Genomic DNA, 25,628 nt, shown 5'->3' with positions numbered 1-25,628 from the left:
TCACAGATTCAGCCACCCATCCCCAAACTTTTCAAATTCCATTAAAGCTCTCCATCTCTTATAATAATTCATTTTGGAAATACTATTCCATCTGCAGTCTCAAGGAGCAACGCACTATACCTTACATTAGACTGATTATTTTCAATGACAAATTTCCTGGTATCAGTAAAATCACAGCACTCTTAAGTGATCTTAGTGCAAATAATCGCTGCAGTGTGCAAGAAGACTCATTACATCATTTCTGAAGGAATTAGGTCAAACATGAAATAAAAGTACACAAATTAGTATGAAATGTGGTATTTTAATTCTTCATAGCAATTTGAATTTTGTTTTGATTGCCTAGGAATGTCTTTCAAAGACTAAATGAAACTGGAGGAAATGACATTTTCAACCAGTACAGAGAGCACAAATATGTGACAAATACATTTGTATGACCAAATTTACAGTGCACAATTGTTGTTCCATATTGTGGACAGCCAAAAATTATCAATTGGCATTAAAATTTCAAATTCATAAATTAAATTTTTTTAATTCATATGGCTGTGATTCAGAAGAGGAACTGGGCATGATAGAATAAAATTTGCACTCGCAGTAAAAAAACAACTGACATATAAAAACACACAGAATGAAAAACCTGTTATTAAAAATCAATAAATTACAAATAAGGAATTTATTTCAGTTTACACCAAGTCACAAAGCCACACACTGATCACAGTCAAACTGCAACCATGCTATTGTGCTAAAGGTGATTTCTTTTTAAAAATTAACAGTGCCATTTATCTGATCCTGTAACCAGTGGCTAAGACTTACTAGAACATAATATGCAACAACTACATAATCCCACATGCGATTGATAACAGATCATTTAGAATAAATATGAAATTCAAGCAAATTAATTGGACACACACAAGTATTACAACCAAGTATCATGGGGCTACAATTTGTATTATAATAAATATGCATACCTACAGGCCTGTGGATGTGTCCACAATCTCATTTAATAAGGATGTATAGTAAGCTTTCATGAATAAATTGGCAATTGTTCAAGGCACACTAAGTTACAAATACATGATTACAATAGATGCTAAAAATTAAAAATGTTTAAAAAGGAACGTACAAAATGAGAACAATTCACGAGGAAACAGCAAAAACTGAGTGACATTGTTAAATACAATATTAACTATGGTTTGCCTGTTAACAAATCCTGAGAGAAATGCATTTAAAATTAGTTAACAGGTTATTTGTATTTAAACAGTATACTAGTATAAAATTGAAATCCACTTTTACAATCAGCTCTCACAGTATATACTAATCTGTCAGTGATGTAACATCACCATTTCCTTCCAATGACAGATGAAACACCTTTCCATCTATACATCTGCATGCAAACCTTTTACAGTATCCTATGCATTGTCAAGAGCCACAAATAAACAATCTGAATAAAAATTACAACTTCAAATTACTGTAATATTTATTAATCTTTACTAACTTTCTTTTCATTTAAATGCATGCATCTGATTATCAAGCATATTGCAACTGTTACACAATACTTTCATTTAAGCCCAGCCGGATGAGTTCACGAACTTTACATGCATCAATTGGCTAATACTGGAGCTATAATTTTTACAACCCATTGTCAATTGTCTCCCTCATCTTCTTCTTCAGACTCTGCTTCTGCAAGCCACATCAGCCAAGTATTTACCTGCAAAACAATATTCACATGAGAACAAGATACTTGCTGCATACAAGTTGCTGCTTGTTGGGAAGACAGTAATTAAGCATTTCTTCTATGCACAGAAATTCAGAAAATCTTTCACATACATGTACTTCAAATACTGTGGATAATCTTTAATGCCACACTGTCTACTTGGTATGTATAATTTTTTTGCTATACATTATTTCACTCATATTCTGAATTTGGAAATTGTCATTAAACATAAAAATACATCAACACTTAATGCACACATAAATAAAAATCTAGTGCAGAAAAAAATTAAGTGGGTGGGTCATACCTGGAACAATGCTTGACCCTTCCCTGGATACGCATCAGTGATATCTTCTTTCCATTTCAAGAAAGCTTCCTCCTCAACCACTTCCAGATTGTACAGATTCACAAACCAACGCAGAAGCATTCCTGTAAGACAAATTAGAATGACCTTCCTATAAACATCAGCTGTAATGTTTACCAGTTTGGCATGCAATCACATCACAACAATCATTACCAACACTGAAAATGTGTAAAATGTTGTGATACTATTAAGTATCAATTACTAGCTTCTGTTGGCTAAACTTGTCTCTATTCAACAGGGATTACGTAGAAACACTTCTTTGTTCATAAAATGACAAAACTGAAGCAGATGAAATTTATAGTGAATAGTGACAACTACTGTTAAGAAACAGCAACTAAACCAATGGAGCTACAGTTAGTGCATTATCGCATATGCAAGAAAGTTAACCTGCTCGGCCTCATCCTAACTTGTCACAAACCCCCTTAAACGAAAGGAAGAAACTACAGTTCCACAGCTCATTATCCATATTACCATTATACACTAACTGAAACAATAATTTGGGAAAATGATATAGGCAGAAATTCTAACATATAACACCTTCACCCAGCTGGCTGTGCTGAAGAACTGCATGCAACTCTTCAACCCTTTATGCAAGATGGTTTCATAGTGTACCTCCAACATTTTGAGAGCAACTTAGCAGCTTCATGAAACCACCATGTTGCTGCACTGTGCTACCCTCTGTCCGGAAACTCTACTCACTGCTGGTTTGGACATCAAACTGTCATGTGAAGGCAACAAAAGCACTTAGCTGCACAGAGTGGTCCCACATTAGCCATAGTTCAAGATCATGAGATCATATATTTGGTATCAGCTATATTATCTTTCAAGTTGGTGTAGATCTGACATTATCAAAGTTAATTATAAAGTAGACTAATATTTTAGAGTGATCCATTTCTTGCATGCATGGGATATAACAGAAAATTGTGAGTTATATCACCACACAACCACAGTGACAGTTTAGTGACAACTGCTGTTTTAGGTTTGGAGTGTGATCATGTTTTCAAGAAGAAAATTCAAAGCAAGTTAACTGAATAGCAAAAGCAAGTGAATTACAAGCCAAAATGTTAATGGAAACACTTTATGGAATATCAAGTGATACTGAGTATTGTACATCGAATAGTGTGTTTCGACAATGAAATACAAAATTCTTCATTTCTAAATTAATATGCTTTCAAAGATGAAGCTATACAGCTGTGTAACAGAGTGGACAAAAGGAACTGGAAACAAAGAAGATGATAATGTAGTTATAGGAGAGCATTTTCCATCAACAAAATGCTCAAAGTTTCGTCATGATACAGGGCCTACACTGAAAGAGACAGCTTAATAGACATTTTCTGTACACTGTTCCCTCTAGAGATTTTACAGGTGATAGCATATGAAGCAAATCTATAAGCAACTAAAAAGATGGATGGCTCAACAAATGTTGTGCATATACATTAAGATTAAATATGTAGATTTCTTGCAATAAATCTACTAATGGGCATAAAGAGATCCCAAGGACAAGGGGAACATCAGGTAGTCTTAACACAGGGCACAGTGTAACATGTGGATTTGTGTTTTAAGTTATGTTGGCAGCCTTTTGTTTGACTTCTTTACAATCATTTTTTGTCACCACTTAGAGCAAGCATACTTTGCAAGCAAGTAGAATTCAGCTTTGGTGTGTAGCGAAAAAAGAAAAAAGAACACAAAACATTGAGGTATGATAAGCAAATTTTTACCATTATATAACATCCTATTGTTCATAATTTTCTTCTTGTTTGTAACAAACAAAGGCTGTAATTCAGAGTAATATTCACAGTCATTATTCTGCATTTTGAAGAATTTGTGATGTTTCGCAGTTTTTTTCGAAGCTTACAAAACTGGTCTCCCATCGGACTCCTCCCCAGGTGGCGGACAGGGGAATGCTCACCAGATATGGTGGGTACCGGGGAAATAAAATACCCGGGGTGGACCAAAACTAGCAACTGCTGCCTTGGAGTATGATATTGGCTTATCAAAGGCTAAAGGAAGAAAACCTTGAGTAAAAATTACCTGGTCCTCCGGGTTGGGGGGGTTGTGCAGTGGGCCAGCTCTTCACTCACATAAAAACATAAAAATGCTAAAAAACCTAATAATATGCCTCGGAAAAACTGGAACTTTGGACGACGAACTGGCAATGAGAAACGGAAAATTATATTTGGATGCTGGAATGTGCAAGGTATTTCCACTAAAATAAATTTACTCCCTACAGAACTTGACATGTTCAACATGGATGTTGTCGTACTCTCTGAAACAAAGAAGAAAGGCCAAGGAGAAGAAGAACTGGATAATTATGTACATATCTGGAGTGGGGTATCAAAAGCAGTAAGAGCCAAAGCAGGAGTCTCCATTGTGATAAAGAAATCATGGAAAGAAAGACTCACAAATTGGACATTCATCAATCAACGTATTATAACTGTTGAAATGACATTATTTGCTAGGGAAGTTGTGATTATTGGCATATATGCACCCGCGAACGACACAAAAGATAAGGAGAAAGATACATTTTGGGACACCCTCAGGGAGACTATTGAAAAAATCCCAAGAAGAAAGGAAATGATTATCACGGGAGATCTGATTGGAAGGGCAGGAATTAGAGAATCTTGCAGAATAGTAGGAAAACATGGAGAGAACGAATATAATGACAATGGGGAATGGTTGATTGCAATTTGTGAACAATTTGATCTAAAAATTACCAACACATTTTTCAAACATAAGGACATTCATAAATATACTTGGCAACAGAACACCAAAGAACTTCGTTCTATAATAGATTATATTATCATCATTAGGCAAACAAGTAGTTTCAAGGCAGTAGACGTCAGATCTTATAGAGGAGCCCAGTGCGGATCAGACCACTATCTAGTTAAAATGAAGTCTTTCTGGCCATGGAAGAATGCAAGGAGTGATACAAGTAACATAAATAAAACGAACCAGACTCAGAAAGATGAAAATTTACCTTTTAATATTGACAGCCTACAAGACGAAAGTATCAGAACACTCTTTGCGGCCAGGATGGAAAAGAAACTGGTTGAATCATTTGAAGGAAGTACAGAGGAAATATAGGACTATATAAAAGCTAATGTGAAAATCATAGCAACAGAGGTGTTGGGTAAAAAAGATAGCAACCACAACCGTGCAGCAGAGTGGTGGTCAGAGGAACTAGAGGTCCTCGTTAGAGTAAAACGAAATGCGTTCCTTCAGTGGTTGAATGATAAATCAGAAGAAACAAGGTCAATATACAAGGAAAAGAAGAATGAAGTGATGAAAAAAATAAGGATGGCAAAAAATGAAGCATGGGAAAGAACATGTGCCAAGGTGAATAGCAAATTAGGATTTGGGAGAGCAAAAGAAGCATGGTCAGTATTGAAAGGACTTCAACAGGATACAAAAAGCAAAACTAATCTCCAACTGATAACACAAAAGGAATGGGAAGAGTATTTCCAAAAATTATTAAATGAGGACAGAGAAGAATATCTAGAAGAAGGAACAGGGGAAGATAAAGGACATGAAGATGATGAGATCCAGAATTTAGAAAGTGAAGTACTTCAGGTGTTGAGAACAGGAAAGAATGGTAAATCACCGGAACCAGGCAATATCAATCTGGAGTGTCTGAAATATGGTGGTGACAAAATTGTGAAACTGATAACACAGCTCTTCAACAAAATGATACATGGAGATTCAATACCCAATGAGATGAAGCTAGGTTACATTAATACAATATTTAAGAAAGGGGATCGCAAAATTTGATCAAACTATCGAGGAATTTGTGTTACAAACACATTAATGAGAATTTTTGCGAAAGTAATTAAAAACAAACTGGAAAAAAATTTTGAACCCAAGAAGAACAATGTGGATTCACGGCTGGGAGATCATGTGTAGACCATATTTTCACATTACGACAGATTTTGGAGAAACATAGGGAAAAATCAAAAAGTATAGGATTAATTTTCATAGATCTAGAAAAAGCGTATGATACTGTTCCAAGAAAATTACTTTGGAGAGCACTACATATGGCAAACATAAACCCTTCCTTGATTAAAATAATACGACAGATGTATAAAGATAACATTTGCCAAGTGAAAGTTGGTAATAAACTTTCACAGAAATTTAGAACAAGCAAAGGCCTTTTACAGGGCTGTCCCATGTCACCATCATTATTTAAAATCTATATAGATATTAGCCTTAGAACATGGTCTCGTAAATGTAATAGTATGGGATTAGAAATAAGAGATGGAGTTTACCTACATCATTTATTATTTGCTGATGATCAAGTAGTCGTAGCACAAGATGGGGAGGATGCTAACTATATGCGCAATCAACTAGCAGTAGCATACAAAACTTGGGGTTTGAAGATTAATTACCAAAAAACAGAATACTTGACTAATGATTCAGATGAGCTATACATTGAAGGAAAGAAAATTAAAAAGAAACACTTTCTGTTATTTGGGATCCATTTTAGAAATCGAGGGAAAATCAGAGTCAGAAATCAATAAAAGAATTAGTAGCGGACGGAGGGTCATTGGGATGCTTAACTCAAGTCTTATGGAGCAGGAATGTAATGAGCAGAACTAAAAAATTAATATACAAATCCATATTAGAGAGTGTGGTTCTGTATGGAACGGAGACCTGGGCAATTAACATGAAGCACATTAAAAAATTACAAGCTCTAGAGACGGACTTTTGGAGAAGATCGGCAAGAATCTCCAGGAAAGAAAAGATAAGGAACACCGAAGTAATAAGGAGAATGGAAATAAAAGAAAGAATATATGACGTAATGGATAGGAAGAAATTACAGTGGTACGGACATGTACGACGAATGGAGGAAGCCAGAATACCAAAACTGATACTGGAGTGGGAACCGGAGGGGAGAAGAAGAAGACGACGTCCTGTGACCACCTGGCTCCAAAATGTACAGCACACAATGAGGAGAATGCGCGCAGAGGAAGAGGACACCCAAGATCAAAACACCTGGAGAAATATTTTGAGAGTATAGTTTAAGAACTTTTATTGTTTGTATTGTAATTTCAGAGTAAATTATTATGTTGGAGATAAGCCTCTGCACTGAGGAAAAGCTCAAAATAATAATAAATAACAAAACTATATATAGTTGCCCTGTAGGCACAGTCTAACAATTTAATGTGAGGCACAGTGCAGCACTGTTACTGTATACCCTATTACATTACATACTAACAAAATATAGTTATTTGCCTCTAAAATGATACGTAAAGACACATAAGAACACAATATAAACTGTCTTACATAGGGACATTCAGTTACAGACTGTCAGTGATTCCTCAAAGAGCAGAAGAAACCGATATTGTTCTCTTTACTGAGGATGAGAGGAGGGCTTCTGCCAAATTGGTGCTTTGAGCACTAGTTTTAACAAAGGCAGCACTTTACAAAAAATAGCAAATCAGTTTAAATTACACAATTTATGTTTCAATACATTCCAGGTATGCCAAGAGTAAGGAAAGAGGAAAAACATATTTGCATGTGTCCAAAATACATTTGTCAGGAATCATCCCTGATTAACAAGAACATTCTTTGGTATGCTACTTGATGAAACATATTCAAACATGCTACAGCCTAACACTGTAGAAGTTCCAGTTCATCAAGGGTTGCTGCATTCAATGTAAAAAATGTTGTAATATTCTTTAGCAATCAGAATAGTATTTTGAATTTTAATTCAGCTTTTAGTGACAGAGTAAAGATATTCAATCTGGATGAAATTGGTACCTCAACAGAACAGACTCCAAGAAAAGTTTTGTTGTGAAAGGAATTAAGCAGTTGAACAAGGTTACCAGTGGGGAAAATCTTTTACCTGTAACCACAGCTTGCATAAGAGGTGCTTCTGGTACTTTTCTTCCTCCAGCAATGACATTCTCTAGTCATTTTCAAGGATCACATGGATACAGATGGCACATTAGAATTTGCAGCTTCAACAGGCTGCAGAATATGAAATTGTTCCCACATGTAATGGAGCATTTTGTGAAGCATAGACAATCAACGAAAAGTCTTTCCTATTCATTGGAATTCTGTGTAATTGACACTGCTGAGAAGTCTCATGAAATTAAAGTTTAATTACAGATCCTGTGACAGATGAAGCTAACAGTACAATCCCTGCTCTAGGAGCCACTGAGGGTCAAAGTGAGCCACAAACAGACCCTTCTATCACCACCACGGGCCCTATTCTGTATCTTTCCGCCATTTTGCCAATCGGTTCGGTACGCGAGTGGACCAAATGGTCTTTTTTCTAAACAAGAGTCCCAACATTATTTAACAAGCATTTCAAAAGTGATGCCGAACAGTCCTAGGGAACTGAAATGCTGTTGTCAGTTCCCCTCATGCCAACCAATGAAAAGCAATCTGCGCAGGTGCACTGCAGTGCCACAAACTAAGCAGCTAGCAGCAGACACAAGCATGCCATTTTTCACCCAAAAAGTGTGGTTAGAGTATGTAATCCTTTTCGAATTTCACTGACCATGGGCTTCCATGAATGCATGATAACGACAATATTGGCTGTGTTCTGGAAACTGTCGTAAATGTCACATTATGTCATTTTATTCCCATTCACATCGACGTCTTATTTTGGATTTTAGGTTCCGGAATATGAATTAGGAATAGAGTGTAGTACCACACTGTATAAATACATCTATTTGTCATTTTTATTGTTTTCTGTCGTTCCTAAGTTGCTTCAAACTTCACGGAGGTATGTTCCATCTATGAAACTAATTGAACGCAGTTTGTTTATTGCCATACGTGTTTCGTTTCCTTTATTCGTGATGATGCTTCACAAATAAAAGAAGCTAAACGCATATGGGAATAAACTGCCTTCAATTAGTTGAACAGACGTAACATCTCCATAAATCCACAAAATTGTTTAAGACAGTGTCAAAGAATAAGAGGATGCATAGAATGTGGTTATAGCTCGCTCCTAGAGATCCAAATGATGAAGCTGCCTACTGGCTGACTGTTGCCAATTGATGCGGGCTTAAGCCGTAAATGCATGAAATTTTGGAATGTTTCCTCTATCAGGCTTCACAAAATTCCTTTGCATTGGTACTTAAAAGTCTTAAATGCATTTCGACACTTAATAAGTAAACCATTTGCGGACAAGAGTAGGCGAAGTCACTAGTACTTTCAGCTAACACTCGTTTCTAACAAAGGAAAATAGTCTATTATGAACTCACTTTCCAACTGAATACGTCCTGTGGTGATTCTTTAGTAACACAATCACTAAATCCAAAGCTAAAACCACTCAATATGTTTAAAATAACAAATTGTAGGTGTAAATAAAACACAGCTAACTGAACGACAGGGGCCATACTGAAATCCAAAACCTCTCAGTACAATTGTCGAAAAATCGGCAAGATGACTATTCTGCAACAGGTCTCTGAAGCTTACTGAACAGGAAATTCAGATAAAGAACTAAAACTGATGTCACTACGGAGACTAACCTATTGCACCGATCAGTATGAACGATACAGGACAGGGCCCCAGGTGAAGATCCACCACGCATGAGTTTAGCTGGCCCCAACATTTACAGAGATTTCCCTAAAGCTGAAGAAAGAATGAGCAGCAGAAAAAATAGAAACATTATGAATTAAAAATAGAAACATTATAACAAATATCCATGTTGAAGAGGTGTTCGGCAGTATATTTGAAAGAATCTTAGTGACCTGGAATAGTTTAAGATAAAATGTGTAGCCCTTTCTGTTACCCAGACAGTGAACACATTAAAAGTAAAAAAAATGAGAACAAAGAAGAAAACTGGCCAGCTGTTCTGTTTGCTTGAGAAAAACCAAGACACCATGTATGCCCTAATTAGATGTCAAATTAAAAAGTCTGATCTTTGATGCTTTTGAAAAAAACTGAAATTTGATCTTTGATGCTTTTGAAAAAAATTGAAATTATTTTCAAAGATTCTAAATATTAATGCACACACACACACACACACACACACACACACACACACGCACGCACGCACGCACGCACTCTTTCAAAACCACAATGAGTTGTGAGCTTTAAAGGAAAACACAGACATAGTGAATAGAAAAGCATATTCGCCATAATTTTTTTTTTATTTAAGAAAAATTCTGTTGCATTGTGCTCCACCTTCTCCTTCTGGTCTTCTGATCCAGCAAAGCAAAATGCATTTCTTCAACAATCTCACAAAATACAGTTTTCTTGGTTGCTGGATATACAACATCTAAATGACAATGACAAGTAATATGGGTGCTTGCAAATGAAAATTGCTTCATCTCTCAATTTGACATACCTTCTGGAAATGTTATAAAAAAGTTAGGCACTAAATTTGTCAGAACTATGACAAAGTCCCTATAGATTGAACTACAATGTATTTTTAGATAATTATTTCACTTCATTACCTCTCATGAAGTACCTTTAGTAACAAGAGTGTAGGTGTGTGGAACTGTTCAACACAGCAAGTTGGGACACCTTCAGATTCCACTAGATTCCACTGCCGAAAAAGTTATGGACAGGGAAGATTTCCTGTTCAAGATTTCTGAGAAAGGACTTTCTGCTATATCATGGAAGGATTAAAAATCTTGTTTCCCTCGAATTACCACAAAGTGGACGACGTCAACAGTCATGTAAAAAATAAGGATGGCACAGAGCTGTAATTTCATGTTCACAACTTTTAGGATCGCAATACCCATACAAGATGGGTGTTGAAATCACTGTGTGAAACTGACAGAAATACAAAGTGGTAGCACTGTATACGAAGTAAACTGTAGCTGTGAATTGTGTTCTCATACCTGATTTTTTAAAGAAAAGCATGAAGGACAGCAGAATCACTGTTGGTCAAAGAGTTTTACCTTTCAGTCATTGCATATCTGATGGGATCTACGCTGTACACCACTGGTGGCAAGAGACTTTAATGGAAAAAATACTCTTCACTAAACAGATTTAGTGCAATATCTCTTAACTTCATTTTAGTCAGTGATTTCACTATACAACCATGTCTGATAAATGTGTGAACACTTATTTACTGTTCTCACTCAAAGTGTTACTTCTGCCAACGTCGTCGTGGGTTAAAATCCCATTACAGATTGCATTATATCTTCAATGTATTCATACATGTGCACGCGCAATAATCTCCACTCTGCTACCAGAAATAATACTCTTTTGCATTTCCTGGCCAAGTTTCATACCATCTGTCTTTCAAACACCGAATTAATGACACCCCCCCCCCCACACACTAATCTTGATACTGTGCACAAGGCTTTTTAATGAGGGTACACATCAAAAGCAATCAAATTAAACTAACCTTTTGGAAATTGTTGTGAATAGCAGAATACTTGTAAGGAGTAAACTGCTGTTACTTGAAGGTCTACATGCTCATGCAGGAATGCTTGCAATACAGCTTTGTACTTCTCCAACAAAGTCTTCTCCTTCTCAATTAAAGTTTTATCTGGAGGGGTGTTGGGATCACATCCTTCTGAGAGTGTTGACTCCTACAAATAAATAATAATCTTATTACTTTAACAAAAACACTGCAAGTATAAACAATGTAACTCAACTAAATGAAACAACAACTCATACCTGTGTGATATATTTCAGTAAAACAGTCATGAGAGCATTGATAAATCCAGGATCTGTGTGGTGTGAAGGATCAAGATTTTCTTTGATCCACTTGTAAAACTGTCCTGGATTTGGATCCGTCTGAAGCTGTTTCCACAGTTCAGACTGAATACGTAGTAAGGGAAATAAGAAACTAAGTCCACGACCTTCCAGAATATCTGCTAAACGTTCTTTTGTGCGATCCACTTCAGGAAGCATGTTGAGGAGATTCACCTGAAATCCAGAGAAACATTCATGAGGAGGAAAAACACTAGCACAGTGAGCTTAAGAATGTCTGATATTGGGAGAGAAATGATGTCTTTAATAGGTTATTTAACATTTCTTCAGAAAAATTCATGTTTTTCACCTTTTATTTGGCAACGATATTTTTATTTATAGTTACAATTGGAATGCTGACTTTTAGGCAGATACAAGTGTTTTCCTTATAAAGTGACTATATTTAATCATTACAAAATTTAGAGTAACTACTGAATTGGATAAAACTGTTACCTTGCTTTCATTAAATAGCTGAGTTAATTTTGATTTATCTTGAGTCTTGAGAAGTTGTTGCAGTATAAGCAAGAACAAAGGGTAATGTGCACCATTTTCAGTTACTTCAGAAATCTCTGCTAATGTCAGCAGTCCTTCAGACACAGCACTTGCAGCAAATCCTAAAAATTTAAGAATTTTATGACTACAGTGAAACCATAAACTATTACCACCAAACTGATAAAATTTCTCTTACCTGCCACATATGAATATATACGCGGTATCTCTTGCTCTTTTTCAGCCATTATTACAACCAGATCACGGAATGCGTCCATAAAGTTATTTGAGGTGATGAGAGACTCTTTCTTCATTGCCATAATTAAATTTGATGCCAGTTCCCTATCTGAATCTAGAACAGAAATGAAAGGAGTATTAAGGACTTACCTATATTGCAATTATCTTTTTGTATGCTGTAAGTGGGTAAAAGAGCACTTACATGTGACCTGGCTCATTTGTTGCACACTGCAGTTGGTAACTGTTTGTACAATGAGCAATGTCAAATGAACAGGACAAATTACAAATCTGGCATTGCTCATTCGTAATTTTCTTTCCTTTGTAAACAAGTTAGATAGCATAAGCAGAGCTTAGGTCCCACCATAACCACCACCTTGGAATCACAATGCATTTGGAAAAAAAGAGCCACATGTATGACAACCAAGATGAGATATGGTTCTCACTGGGTACATCATCACCCAACTGGTTACAACAGACATATTGCCAACATCAGTGCCCTACAGAAGAGCCTGGTAATGAATGTACACTCTAGCCCTGTTAGTGCTTGCCATTACATTTATTCATAGTTACAGAACCAAAACAGTTAGGTGGACATTAAACGAAATCCTAGTAACCAATACATTTGTATACAAATATAAAAATTTTCTTCTCTGCAGTAGCACATTAGACACCATAAGTTCAAGGTAACAGAGAAACTCATTTTTAGTTTCATTTGTTCATCATCAGTTTAATTCTTACTTGCTTGTTTAATATTTCATGGAGTTCAAACTACAACCTGCCACACTACGAAAATCTCTAATGCATTAGCACTAAACACTGTCTACAAAAAAGTTTTAAATTTGTTCACGATTACAGTCTATGTATACTCTGGAACTACGTATGTCCAGTTTCCTCATACAAACAGATGCCTGAAGAAAGGTGACACTTATGATTTTGGGACATTCAAATAAAGCATGTATGAACAGAACAGAGCAGCACATGTATGAACACAGCAGCATAAACAACTAAAATGAAGCATGTCTTGTGTTTTAGCACAAATAAGGTATAAAATTAGAACAATACTATTAAATTACTGGAAATATATACTAAGACACAATAATGCATTGGTCCATCTCTGGTGCTGATCCAAGCAGTTATTCAGTTTCACATAGATTAATAAGAGTTACTGGATATCTTCTTGAGGGACATTGAGCCAAATTCTGTCCAACTGACTTAGAATCCTAAGCTGGTTGTAGGGCCTCATAATGGTACAAACATTTCTCATTTGGGGAGAGATGTGGCAATCTTGCTAGTCAATATTGGGTTTGACAGGCACAAACACAGCAGAGAAATTTTTGATATGTGCATTATCTTTCTGACATGCAAGCACAATATGACTTGCCATACAAGGTAACAGAGGATGTGGAATATCATTGACATACCACTACACACAGAAGAATACCGTAAACATACTGGTGTGCTTCAGAAAACAACCAAAGGGGAACCGCTATGAAATGAAATGGCTCCCAATCACTCCTGCATTGTCAGGCCATACAGCAGGAGACAGACAGCTTGGTACCCAACCGCTGTCCATGGCATCTACAAGCACATCTTCAACCTGGAATGTCCTTTAATGGAATAGAATTGTCTTCAGTGAGTAGTCCCGTTTCGAATGAAGCTCCAATGATCAGTGAGGACATATCTGGAGACACCACAGACAGCGGTGTGATAGCAACTTGACTTTTGCCCACCACACTGCCGGACATCAAGGAGTCATAGTGTGTGTGCCACTTTTCTTGCCATCCACGGCATCCTTACAGCATGCTAGTATGTCGACCATATTCTTCAGACCATTTTGTTGAGCTGTATGGCAAGCCCTCTTGGGCCTACACTTCAACATAATGCCCGTCTGCACACACACACACACACACACACACCAAGAGTTTCTACTATATGAGAAACCCTACGTTGGCCAGCACGGTTGCCCGATCACTCCCCAATTCACGACATTTTGAGCAGTACTGGCAGGACCCTACACCAAGATCGTGATTTTGACACTAACACACCAATTGGACAGAATTTGGCACAACATCCAAAAAGTCTATCAAACAATGCCAAGCAAAATAACTGCTTGCATAAGGGCCAGGAGTGGATGAATGCATTACTGACATGCTGAATTTGTGAAGCTCTTTCTCTTGAATAAATAAAAAATTTCTGAAATTGTAATCATTTGTTCTGTCTTTGCACATACATATCATCTGATTTCTGGCCTATCTGACCAATTCCTTTAAGTGTATGTTTTTTGTCTTAAGAGTGTATCATTATACACAAAGCTGTCAGTATCATGGAACTGTTCCACAGGCACCTACAAAACACACCAGTACAAACAAATTTAAGAATACTAACTGGGCGATTCCTTAATTTGACACAAAAAACCATCTCAGGCTTCTTTCATATTAGGTACATCAAGAAACCCAGATAAGAGATGGGAAACTACCAGTTTTCAGAGGTATATGACAATTATGAAGTTTCAGGTCTGCAAAGTCTGAAAACATATTTACCTGCTTATCTCAAAATAAATGACTATTTCTGGTTCTAATCCAGATACAGCAATGGAATTTTTATAATTGCAAAGCTAATGATTAGAGCTTTACACCAATATGCAACATGGCAGGTTTCTAAGTCTTTTCACATTCAAGATCACTGACCTTTAATATCTCAAAAGACCCCACTCCCATTTTTTAGAAATTACTGCAGTGCTCCAATATGCTACTATATATATATATATATATATATATATTTATTTAAAAAGAAAGATGATGAGACTTACCCAACAAAAGCGCTGGCAGGTCGATAGACACACAAATAAACACAAACATACACACAAAACTCTAGCTTTCGCAACCAACGGTTGCCTCGTCAGGAAAGAGGGAAGGAGAAGGAAAGACAAAAGGATTGGGTTTTAAGGGAGAGGGTAAGGAGTCATTCCAATCCCGGGAGCGGAAAGACTTACCTTAGGGGGAAAAAAGGACAGGTTTACACTCGCACACACACACATATCCATCCACACATACACAGACTTGTGTCTGTGTATGTGTGGATGGATATGTGTGTGTGTGCGAGTGTAAACCTGTCCTTTTTTCCCCCTAAGGTAAGTCTTTCCGCTCCCGGGATTGGAATGACTCCTTACCCTCTCCCTTAAAACCCAATCCTTTTGTCTTTCCTTCTCCTTCCCTCTTTCCTGACGAGGCAACCGTTGGTTGCGAAAGCTAGAGTTTTGTGTGTATGTTTGTGTTTATTTGTGTGTCTATCGACCTGCCAGCGCTTTTGTTGGGTAAGTCTCATCATCTTTCTTTTTAAATATATTTTTCCCACGTGGAATGTTTCCCTCTATTATATTCATATATATATATATATATATATATATATATATATATATATATATAGTGAAAATCAAGATGACCCCCCAAAGGAATTAACTCAAAAATTTATTTTCATGGCATCAGTACAGAACCAAGTAGTGCACAAATATGAAACACATTATTAAAAAGTATTCAAGTAATGTAGTAAAAATACAGTTTATATTACTGCAGTGGTATTAGGAACAATGAAAAAGCAATAAAAAGTGGTTAAATCTCCTTTCACAAGTCTTAAATTAGATCGTTAATGTTCACCAGATATGATTCAAGGAAAGTGTGTCCTTCCAGAGGGTGTCACTGGATGCAGTCTTGTTGAGAATGTCATATCTTCTGGTAATACAAGTGACTGGTTTGGCAGGAAACTCAAGTGGTGGTGGTGGTGATCCATATGGAGCCAAGAACCTGGTGTGAACTTCATTAAGTCTGTGAGATATGCATCCACCAATTATATAGGCAGGCAAAAAATTCACTTATTTTACTTAACAGCATTTCACTCCCCATAGCAATGAGTACTGACTCACTCTTCTCTGCTCACTAAAGAAGCTGTATTTCTTTTCACTAGTTATGTTAACAGGTACTACACAATGAAGCTTATGGGTACCTACAATTCTCATTATATTCTTGAAATGATGTTTCAGCTTGGTTAACATCTTTATAGTGATGGGAAACCAATGTGTAGTCAAACGCTCATTAAGGAAGATGTATGTTGCACAACAGCTGCTTTGGTGTCAAAAATATGGTTTTCAGGAACTAGCATGAGGCTGGCAAGTGTTGCTACTCTCTTTACAGTCTCTGAAACCCACCACAAGTTCCTTTACCATGTGCTGTCGCAAAAACATGCTATTCTGCTTTTACATCAACATCTTCCTTAGGGTAGGACAGATTCATGAAATTCTTTATTTTTGTATTGGGCAGCACAGCCACCAGAAAAGTAATAAATGTCTCTTGTAGTTGGAAAGTGACAAACCGATGAAACTGTGCTGGATACATAGAGAATATCATGCTTATGGCAATCATATTTCCACATATTATATTGTGTGTTTTATCAGCATTTGCATATCTGAAGTAATCTATTAGAAGACAAATTGTAACCTGTGAAATATTCCAACGAAATCTGTGTACTTCGTTCTGAAAAGTGATGGAGTAATTCTCTGCAAAATTACAGATTACAAGATATTCATTTACTTTGTATTCTTCTTTAGTGATTTTAAAGACCTTTGACTGCTGCAACATGATACAGGAGTGTGGTAGGAATTGTCTGTTGATTTAGTTATAGTTTCTATAACTAGCCAGCTTATAGTTAACCAACCATTACACGTAATTTTGTCAATGAAGTTCATTATAGTTCATTTTTTGTCCATTGATCAATACCAGCCTGACAGCCATGTCAAACTTTGACAATAAGGGGACACTTAAAATGTGCTGGTAGTGCACGATTGCATGTAACAAATGCTGTACAGCACTTTTATAATCTAGAATTCAAAGAATACAGTGTCAGGACCTGTGCAACTACTTTTCTGGGAGTACTTAGCTCAGCTGAGGCAACACCTGTACCCATTGACAAGTTCTGTGATACTACCTTTCTACGTTGGCTGCAAATTTTTCTACCTAGCAATACATTAGGACACTTATTTACAATCCACTCCTGAAAATTCCTTAAACTATTTTATGTATCCTTGAATGCCTTTCTTTAAATGAACTGCAACAGTACATTTTTGACGTGGAATTCATTTTTTACAAACTAGTACTCAATACTACTTAACAGCACTTATACACAACAATGACTAAACAAGACACCATGGAATAAAATTATCTGGCTGTTAACAGCAAGAAATGTTCACCAATTTGTCAGAATAATAGTGACTGCCGCTGTTTGCTGTTCTGGAGAAAAAAGCCACATAGCCACTTACAGCATTTTATTAGAGTAATAATGTTGACAATTTTTTTTAGGTATGACACCTTTGGTGTGCTATCTTGATTATTTACCATATTTATAGTAGCATATTGGATTAATGCAACTTTTTAAAAATGAAGATGGAGTGTTCCGAGACATGATCAAAGGTTGTCAATGACCTTGAATGTGAAAAGTCTTACAAACTCCTTATGTTTCATATCAGTGTAAAGCTTTACTTATTAGCTCTTCAATCATAGAAATTTCAATGCTGTATCTGGATTAGAAGCTGAACTATAGCTATTTACATTTAGACAGATGCACATAATTATCACACAACATCCAAACTTTCCATAATTGTAACTTTCTTCACATCAGTCACATACTTTTGGAAAATTATAGTTTTCTGCCTCTTATTTGGGTCACTGAATGCACAAAATTTGGAAGAAATCAGAGGTTTGTGGGTTGAGATATATATTTACTTCTTACCATTTTTATCTAAAGTGTGTGTCATAATTTTGAGGATGACATATCGTGAAAAACGTTCTGGTACTTTCTGTTCCTTATATGTACTTATGGCACCTTCCAATTTTGTGGAAGATTGGTAATCATTCATAATTGACTCAATCTTCTTTAAAACTTCTTCTTTGTTTGGGCCCTGAAAATTCGTCATCTAGTTAGACTTTGACAATGCAATTTGAGTAACAATTTCTTTAAGTTTTGATCCACAACTTACCTTGTCTTTTTTATTGCTTTTTTTGCCTTCTTGTGGAGATGGTTTGATGAGGATATTATTTTCTTTCAGTAAGGGAGGAGTTGGTTTCAATACAGGAGAAGAATCTGGCCTTAAACTTGTCTGGCGTGCTATCAATTTAGAAGAGCAGAATTGATTTAAGCTTTGACCTTTACACTGCAATTATAAACACATTAGAACAAAATGTTAATAGTTAAATCACACACCAGCATTAAGCCCAAGGGCTGGTTTTGCCATTGCCTGCTTGTAGACAATAGAACTTGAGGGAGGCCTTAAAGAAACATCATCCAAATTCTCTGGTCCCTGCGGAATTATTGTAGGTCGCTTGAATCTTGGTGGTACATCCTTGACCCCTAATACAGATAAAATTTTAAAAAATGTGGTGGTATACTTAAAGAGTTTCAACAGTATGAAATATTAGTTCATAAAATACAAACCATTACTAAAATTTTGCTGATGAGAATTGTTCATGTTTCTGCTTTGTTTTCCATGATTCTGTCCAAAATCCTGTCTGTTATTCCCACCACTTGAATAAAAACTTTGCTGCTGCTGACGTTGCGGACGACCAAGACCACTGGTAAATCCATTTCCTGATGAGTACCTAGAAAACGAAAAGACATCCTGACAATTTACAAAACTTCTCTGAACAGATAGTAATTATCTTGCGCAAGATTAGTACTACTTACGGGAACTTGTCATGTGACATGCCAATACCACCAAGAGGAGGAGGACCTCTTAACGGAAATGAAGACATTGCAGGGCGTGAGAACATATCACTTGAGCTTCTGCTTCCTGGTACGCCAATGTGAGAACCAAATCCAGGGCGACCACCTCTGATATCATCATCTCTTATCTGGAAAAGAAGACAAATGTCTTTATAAAACCTGTAACAAGAGCACAGACTTAACCAGCAGACAAGAAATGTTTTTACCTGATGTATAGGCATTGGGCCCTCAACACTCGCCGCCTTGCGAGGAATCCAGTTGTTTTGTCTGAGTTCTATCACATCTTGAAGCATGAAGCGGATTCTCATTGGCAGATCCTTGTTATCTGCATGAAGTGCCATTCGTTCAAAGTATTGATTCATCAGCATCTGCAAAATAATGATACACATTCATATTTGGGGAAACAGCCACTGCTTCCTGTTCTGGATGGAAGTTCAGAATTTGCCTTACCTGGGCCTTTTCAGTGTCCAAGATGCGCCCACAAGTCTTCATTATCTGACAGAGGCACTCCAAATCCTCCGCCAGGTCTTTCGATGAGCCACCACGACTCTTTTCGTGTAATAAGGATTGAATACACTGATGCAAGATACTTTCTGCAAGGATTTCCAATTTTCCCAGTTCTCCAATGAACTATTTAACAGGAAACAGAAAGGGAAAAATCAAAAATTTAAGCTTAAACTTTCTCATTTAAGATTTGACCCATGTCAAATAAACCTACCTTAATGTTACCAAGCATTTTGCGTTTTGCAAACTGCCGCCTTTCCTCCTCTTCTGCCCCCAACGGTCCATTGTGCCCTTCAAATTCTTCAGTTGCTCTTGATCGGTTTTCAAATTCAGCGCGACACTTGCTGAGCAGCAGCCGACGGAATGTACAAGGCCCAGGTGGTGGTTCAAGATTTGGTGCTTCCTCTGACAATTTCTTGCACAACAGTGCATACATAGAACTGTACTTCGGCTCATCTAGTGCCTTTTCGAATATCTGCATGAAAAATTATGAAGAAACTTCAGTATCAAACAGCATTATATGGAGAACACAGTTCTATGCAAATTTTAGTGTCATTCAAATAAATATCCTTCAAGCAATACTACACAAATTCAATCAACACTTTTCAATACTGGAAAGTCTGAGTGTGAAGTGATACTGATAAGCATAGCTCAAAAATATTGACAAAAGCAATCAAATTGTCTACAGAAGTACCTGTTACTAGTACTAGCAATTCGATTTCACAATTCAATTCAGAAATTAAGAGCACAGTACTCAAAATAACATACCAGTAATATAACTCCTGTAAGAATCTTTGGGGATTTGAGGTCTGTACGAAGCAGGTCATCACTCAGCTTCTGGAATTTTTCTGGGGTAAGTTTATTGAGGATCCCCCGCACCTGAAAAATTAAACTATCAGCATCTGCAACAGCATGGGTTTCCTCTATTACCTGAACTGTGAACAATTTGAATTTTAAACAATTTATCTTCAATCTTCGCATCTGGATAAATAATCTATAGCGGTGAACTTAAGCAAATACCTAGTATATACCAGACAGACAAGAACATGAAAGGAAGTTCCAACAAAAATGTTAAATGACAGTACTTTCGCAAGTGGCCTTTTGTCAGTCAAGGGTAAAATACTGACAGGATTGAAATAAAATGTCTTTAATGGCTGTGTGGGGCAGTTCTTGCACTTTGGTCTTTTCACACAGATATGGGTTGTAATTATGAAAGAAATTTATATGACAAAATGACCAACTTGAGAGCAAACATATACACTTTACACATTTTTTATTACTATCTTTTTGGAAAGTTTTTTGAATGAGATTACCAGTTTCGATTATGCAATAGCCATCTTCAGGGCCTAATTACTCCTGCTGTGTATATATGAGTGAGCGACAACTTTTTTTTGGAAGGGTTGGAAAAATTATGGAGTAGTTCCTCACTTCAATTCAACAGACCTGCCCAAGTATGTGGTGTAGCTGTTCTAGGGTTAATTAAACAGCAGAAGGGACGGTTAGGGGTGTCCCTTGCTCATGTTTGGTGGAAATTTACCAACAACTGCTACTGCATAGGTGAGATGCCTTCTCCCTCCAACATATCCTTTGTTCTCACAATCCTCGTGGCTTCAATTTATTTTAGTCCCTCTACTGAACCTACATTTCCCCATGTTCCTACTGGACCATTCTGTGCCAAGTGGTCTAATATCGAGAAATGTTCCCACATGACCATCATGGATTTTGATGAAATTTTGTATGAACATTCACACATGTTCTCAATGAACACTGGTAAAGCTTCAGTTTCAGAAATTCAATACTTGCAGAGATATAGTAACTTGTTTGAAACCATAGCACAGCTTCCAATAGTGCATCCTTGAATTTTCAGCAACTTTGAGATGAGATATCTCTAAGTATCTGCATGAAAGAAACAAAACTTGGCCATCTTATACAACTTTTAGAGCTCTATAAAGTAAAATATTAAGAAAAGGATTTCTGAGCAATTTTCATATAGATAATTTGAAGCGAAGTTGGGCGAAAAAATAGCTGTTTAAAAAAAATGCGAACTTTAGTTTTATATATCTCCAAAAGTAATTGTGGGATGTACATGAAACTTTGCACGCCACAACTCACCAACACAAGGTCTTCGAATATAAAATTTCATTCTCCTATTGCTTTCCATTATTTCACAAATCTAGGGTGAAGTTGACGATTTTTCAAGAAGTGCTAAAAATGGGTATCTTTAGTCAAATTTTTCAAAAAAGTGTTTTCTCCAAACTCCTCTAAATTATGGTCATTAGAAAGAGCATATTCTAAACTATCTAGAAAAGTGAATTTGGTTTTGCAATGCAAGCATGTAAGGCCCTAAAAAGTAGCATCATCAAAGAGTCACATTGGAAGTTTGAACACATTTTTCTGGCACTCAAATTATACGCGAAATCTTTTATTTTGCCTTATACACGTTTATTAACGTCTGGGATAAGTGAAATAAGAAGTCTTGATGAATAGGACCTAGCGCGCACGCGCACACACACAAAATTATTATTAAGAATGAATGTAAATCGTAAAATTTATTTGCATAATCATCTAATTATTAGTTGCCTGTTTAATGAACACCACCAGCTTAGGCCGGTATTACACTATCAAATTACTTTGTCAAAGATGTGATCCAATATTCCGTCCAATATATTTGACAAAGATCTTTGACATAGCTCTAGAGGGGGTATTACACTGTCATCAAATTTTTCGTCAAAGTTCAAGATGGCTGACAACAACTTGTTACTAACCGCAGCAGTTCTACGTACTCCAATTGCATTGTGTGCACATGCGGAAAAGAAGTGGGGGAAAAAATGGAACCATACATACGAGGTTGACAGTCTTAAAAGTCCTGGGATTACAACTTGATAATAAATTCAGTTGGGAGGAGCACACCACAGAACTGCAGTAAGGCCTTAACAAATCTGTATTTGCAATTCGAGTGTTAGCAGACATAGGAAACATAAAAATGAAAAAGCTTGCATACTTTCATTCCATAATGTCATATGGGATAATATTTTGGGGCAAATCTTGAAGTCAAACAAGTTTTCAAGGTCCAAAAGCGTGTAATACGTATTATTTGTGGAGTAAATTCACGGACCTCCTGCAGAAACCTCTTCAAAGAACTGGGTATACTAACTACTGCCTCTCAGTATATTTACTTCTTAATGAAATTTGTCGTAAATAATATATTTCTTTTTCCAACAAACAACTCAGTTCATACATACAATACCAGGAACAAAAATGATCTGCAAAAGGACTTAAAAGCGTCTGTGATCTATTCTGTTACGCGTTTTTATTCCCTGTGGGTGTTTTTAGTATTTGGAAAAAGGGACTGATGACCATCGCAGTCTGGTCCCTTTAATCCCACAAACCAACCAACTTACTTTAGTTCAAAAAGGGGTCCACTACTCAGGAACACTCATCTTCAATAATTTGCCAGGAAACATAAAAAAAATTAGTTAGAAATAAAGATCAGTTTAAAAGGAGCCTGAAAGACTTACTACTGGCCAATTCCTTCTACTCCATTGGCGAAATTTTTAATAGAAACAAATGATGTATTGTATTTATTCATACTATTAGCATTGTTATTTCAGCTTTAAAAAAATCGACGTTCCACATCCACGAGGCTCTCCTCAGCACGGATCTATGGAACGAAAAACTAATCTAATCTGGGTGAAGCCGTGGGTTTTATGACGACACAATAAAAGCATTCAACAAAACTTGTTACGTGAGCTTACAGTGGAAGACGTCAAGTTGTACATCAATTACTTAAGAATGGATGAGCATACATTTCTGTATGTGCTCAATGAAGTGTATCCTCATATCACAAAGCACAATATTCACTTAAGAACTGCTACATCTTCAGAAGACAGGCTCACTATAACACTCCAATTCCTTGCTACAGGAGAGGGTTATGTTAGGTTAGATCAGGTTAGGTCTCCAATCTTCTTAATCTATTTTTGTATTCAGGGTGCCTCACGTTGTAAAGCGCCTCATCAGCTTCAGACATCTCTATTAATTTTGTAGTTGTCAGCGCACACCAATTGTATTTACCGGCAATGGTTATAAAAACATTACGCTGCAGCGATGCTAGCGCTCCATGTGGTGACATGTCACATTGCAGTGAACAGAAGACAAGCGGTTTCTTTGATCAAATATACAGCGAGGCCCTAGATTTGATCAAATATTGGACGACATTTGACAAAGTCCCTATTACACTATCAAATATCTTTGACAAAGATATTGGACAAAGAAATTTGATAGTGTAATACCGGCCTTACTGATGGAAAAGAAGTGTATAAATGAGTTGCTATGGTCCATGGTGGCTTAACCACTGCTAGTTTCATTTCACCTGAGAAAACCATCATTCCCATTGCCATAGGGGCCACGCCCGATAGCTTAGCAACAACAGCCACGGGTGGGTTTCTTTACCACCGGATCCCAAGCCTGATAAGGGTTTCTTTACACCCAAGTATGCCCTTACTCTTCTACACTAAACCACCTTCCTTACCTAAAAATTTACTGAATTTCATTTCACTAAACTGTCACTGCAATTTAACCTTCCTCACAACTTGACAAACCAATGGAGAAGAATGTAAGTCCTGTTAACATTGAGGTCATTAGAAGGAGCAGAAGCTCAGATTATGGAAAGATAAATTGGCCTTCCCTTTCAATGAAATTGTTTGCAGTGATTTAGGGAAATTGCACAAAATCTAAATCTGCATGGCCAGACAGTGATTTGAATAGTCTTCCTCACAAATAAAGCCAATGGGCACACATAGGAAATTAGTTGACACAAAAACCAGAGTACACCGAAAACAACTATAAGAAATACTTTGTTAAAAATTCAATTTCAAAAGACAAGTAACTTATTCTAATATAAAAACAAAACATAAATCTTGAAACTAGCAACATATGTTTAATTCATTAATAACAAAGGACATCAAGCAGGACTCTCAAAAAACAAACACACACACACACACACACACACACACACACACACAAATCAGACTTATGCACAGACATACATAAAACATCCAGAAGTTGCCAGAAAAACTAAAATTACACAAAACCATAGAATACCACAGAATAAGTTAGAAGTGAAAGGGTCTAATACACAATAGGCAACATTATTTATAAACAAACTTAAAAGCTACACCCTAGTAACACTGACTTGATTCTGTCAAAGAAAAAAAAATTAAGACATTTGTTTATATATCATTAAATATTAATAGGAAAAATAGTTAACTGGCCACCTACAAAAGACAATGTGAAATTCACGAGTATAACCATTACCAATTACTTCAACACCGAATTTACATTCTAACATCTGAAAAATATAAAAGCACAACTACATGTTAATGTGTACACGTTATTTAAGGAACCACAGCTACTGATAAAAAACAGACACTGAAAGGCTGTACCTTTCGAAAAACCAAATCTTCATTGCCTTCTGAGGTGAATGCATCTCGTCTTACAGCTGAAGGAGGGATCCAGCGCCGATTTACGGAGTGGGTGCGAGAATCGTCCCTGAAACAAGGACAAATGTTATGAGTAGTCTATAGATTGTACAGTACTGGTATCACTTATGATACGGAAAAAGGCCCTCTACTTAATCCGAAAGAACACTTACCTTCCTCCTGAGACACGAGAAGCACCCCCCGGTCCTCTAGGGCCGTCCGTTGTTGCTTGTTTGTTAGCCCCCCGGACAATAAATAATTAAGAGCCTTGGGTGAAATGGGGTTGGGGTGCTGAAACAAATAATTGTATATTTACCCTACGTATAACTATAGGTCAAATATAATAAAACATTTACATAAACCCTAACACTCTGGTGCTTTCGCAGAAGCCAGCAAATCAGAAGATATGAGTCATTAAAATGGC

General features: G+C 36.6%; 1 protein-coding gene across 1 annotated transcript; it reads right to left on the bottom strand.

The window, feature by feature from the left end:
* Nucleotides 1-281: 281 nt before the first annotated feature.
* On the bottom strand, nucleotides 282-25,404 carry LOC126174973 (eukaryotic translation initiation factor 4 gamma 2-like). Its single transcript, XM_049921445.1, has 17 exons — nucleotides 25,378-25,404; nucleotides 25,169-25,274; nucleotides 20,496-20,606; nucleotides 19,942-20,202; nucleotides 19,674-19,853; nucleotides 19,430-19,591; nucleotides 19,185-19,351; nucleotides 18,936-19,099; nucleotides 18,705-18,851; nucleotides 18,481-18,608; nucleotides 18,234-18,402; nucleotides 12,418-12,570; nucleotides 12,183-12,343; nucleotides 11,655-11,906; nucleotides 11,380-11,566; nucleotides 2,013-2,134; nucleotides 282-1,702 (listed from the first exon to the last, which is right to left on the bottom strand). The coding sequence occupies exons 4-17, from the start codon at nucleotides 20,161-20,163 to the stop codon at nucleotides 1,637-1,639; spliced, it is 2,280 nt and encodes a 759-aa protein (XP_049777402.1). The 5' UTR covers nucleotides 20,164-20,202; nucleotides 20,496-20,606; nucleotides 25,169-25,274; nucleotides 25,378-25,404; the 3' UTR covers nucleotides 282-1,636.
* Nucleotides 25,405-25,628: the final 224 nt, after the last annotated feature.

The sequence above is a fragment of the Schistocerca cancellata genome, chromosome 3 (assembly GCF_023864275.1).
Source record: "Schistocerca cancellata isolate TAMUIC-IGC-003103 chromosome 3, iqSchCanc2.1, whole genome shotgun sequence".
Taxonomy (NCBI): Eukaryota; Metazoa; Arthropoda; class Insecta; order Orthoptera; family Acrididae; genus Schistocerca; species Schistocerca cancellata.
This window is presented reverse-complemented; position numbering and strand designations above follow the sequence as displayed.

Bases quoted from the DNA above. Each gene is read 5' to 3' on its own strand.
- LOC126174973 (XM_049921445.1), bottom strand. From the start codon at position 20,163: ATGTATGCACTGTTGTGCAAGAAATTGTCAGAGGAAGCACCAAATCTT. The intron at 12,344-12,417 runs GTAAGAGAAATT...TTAAATTTTTAG, and splicing joins TATATATTCATATGTGGCAG to GATTTGCTGCAAGTGCTGTG. The intron at 1,703-2,012 runs GTATGACCCACC...ATTGTTTTGCAG, and splicing joins AGGGTCAAGCATTGTTCCAG to GTAAATACTTGGCTGATGTG.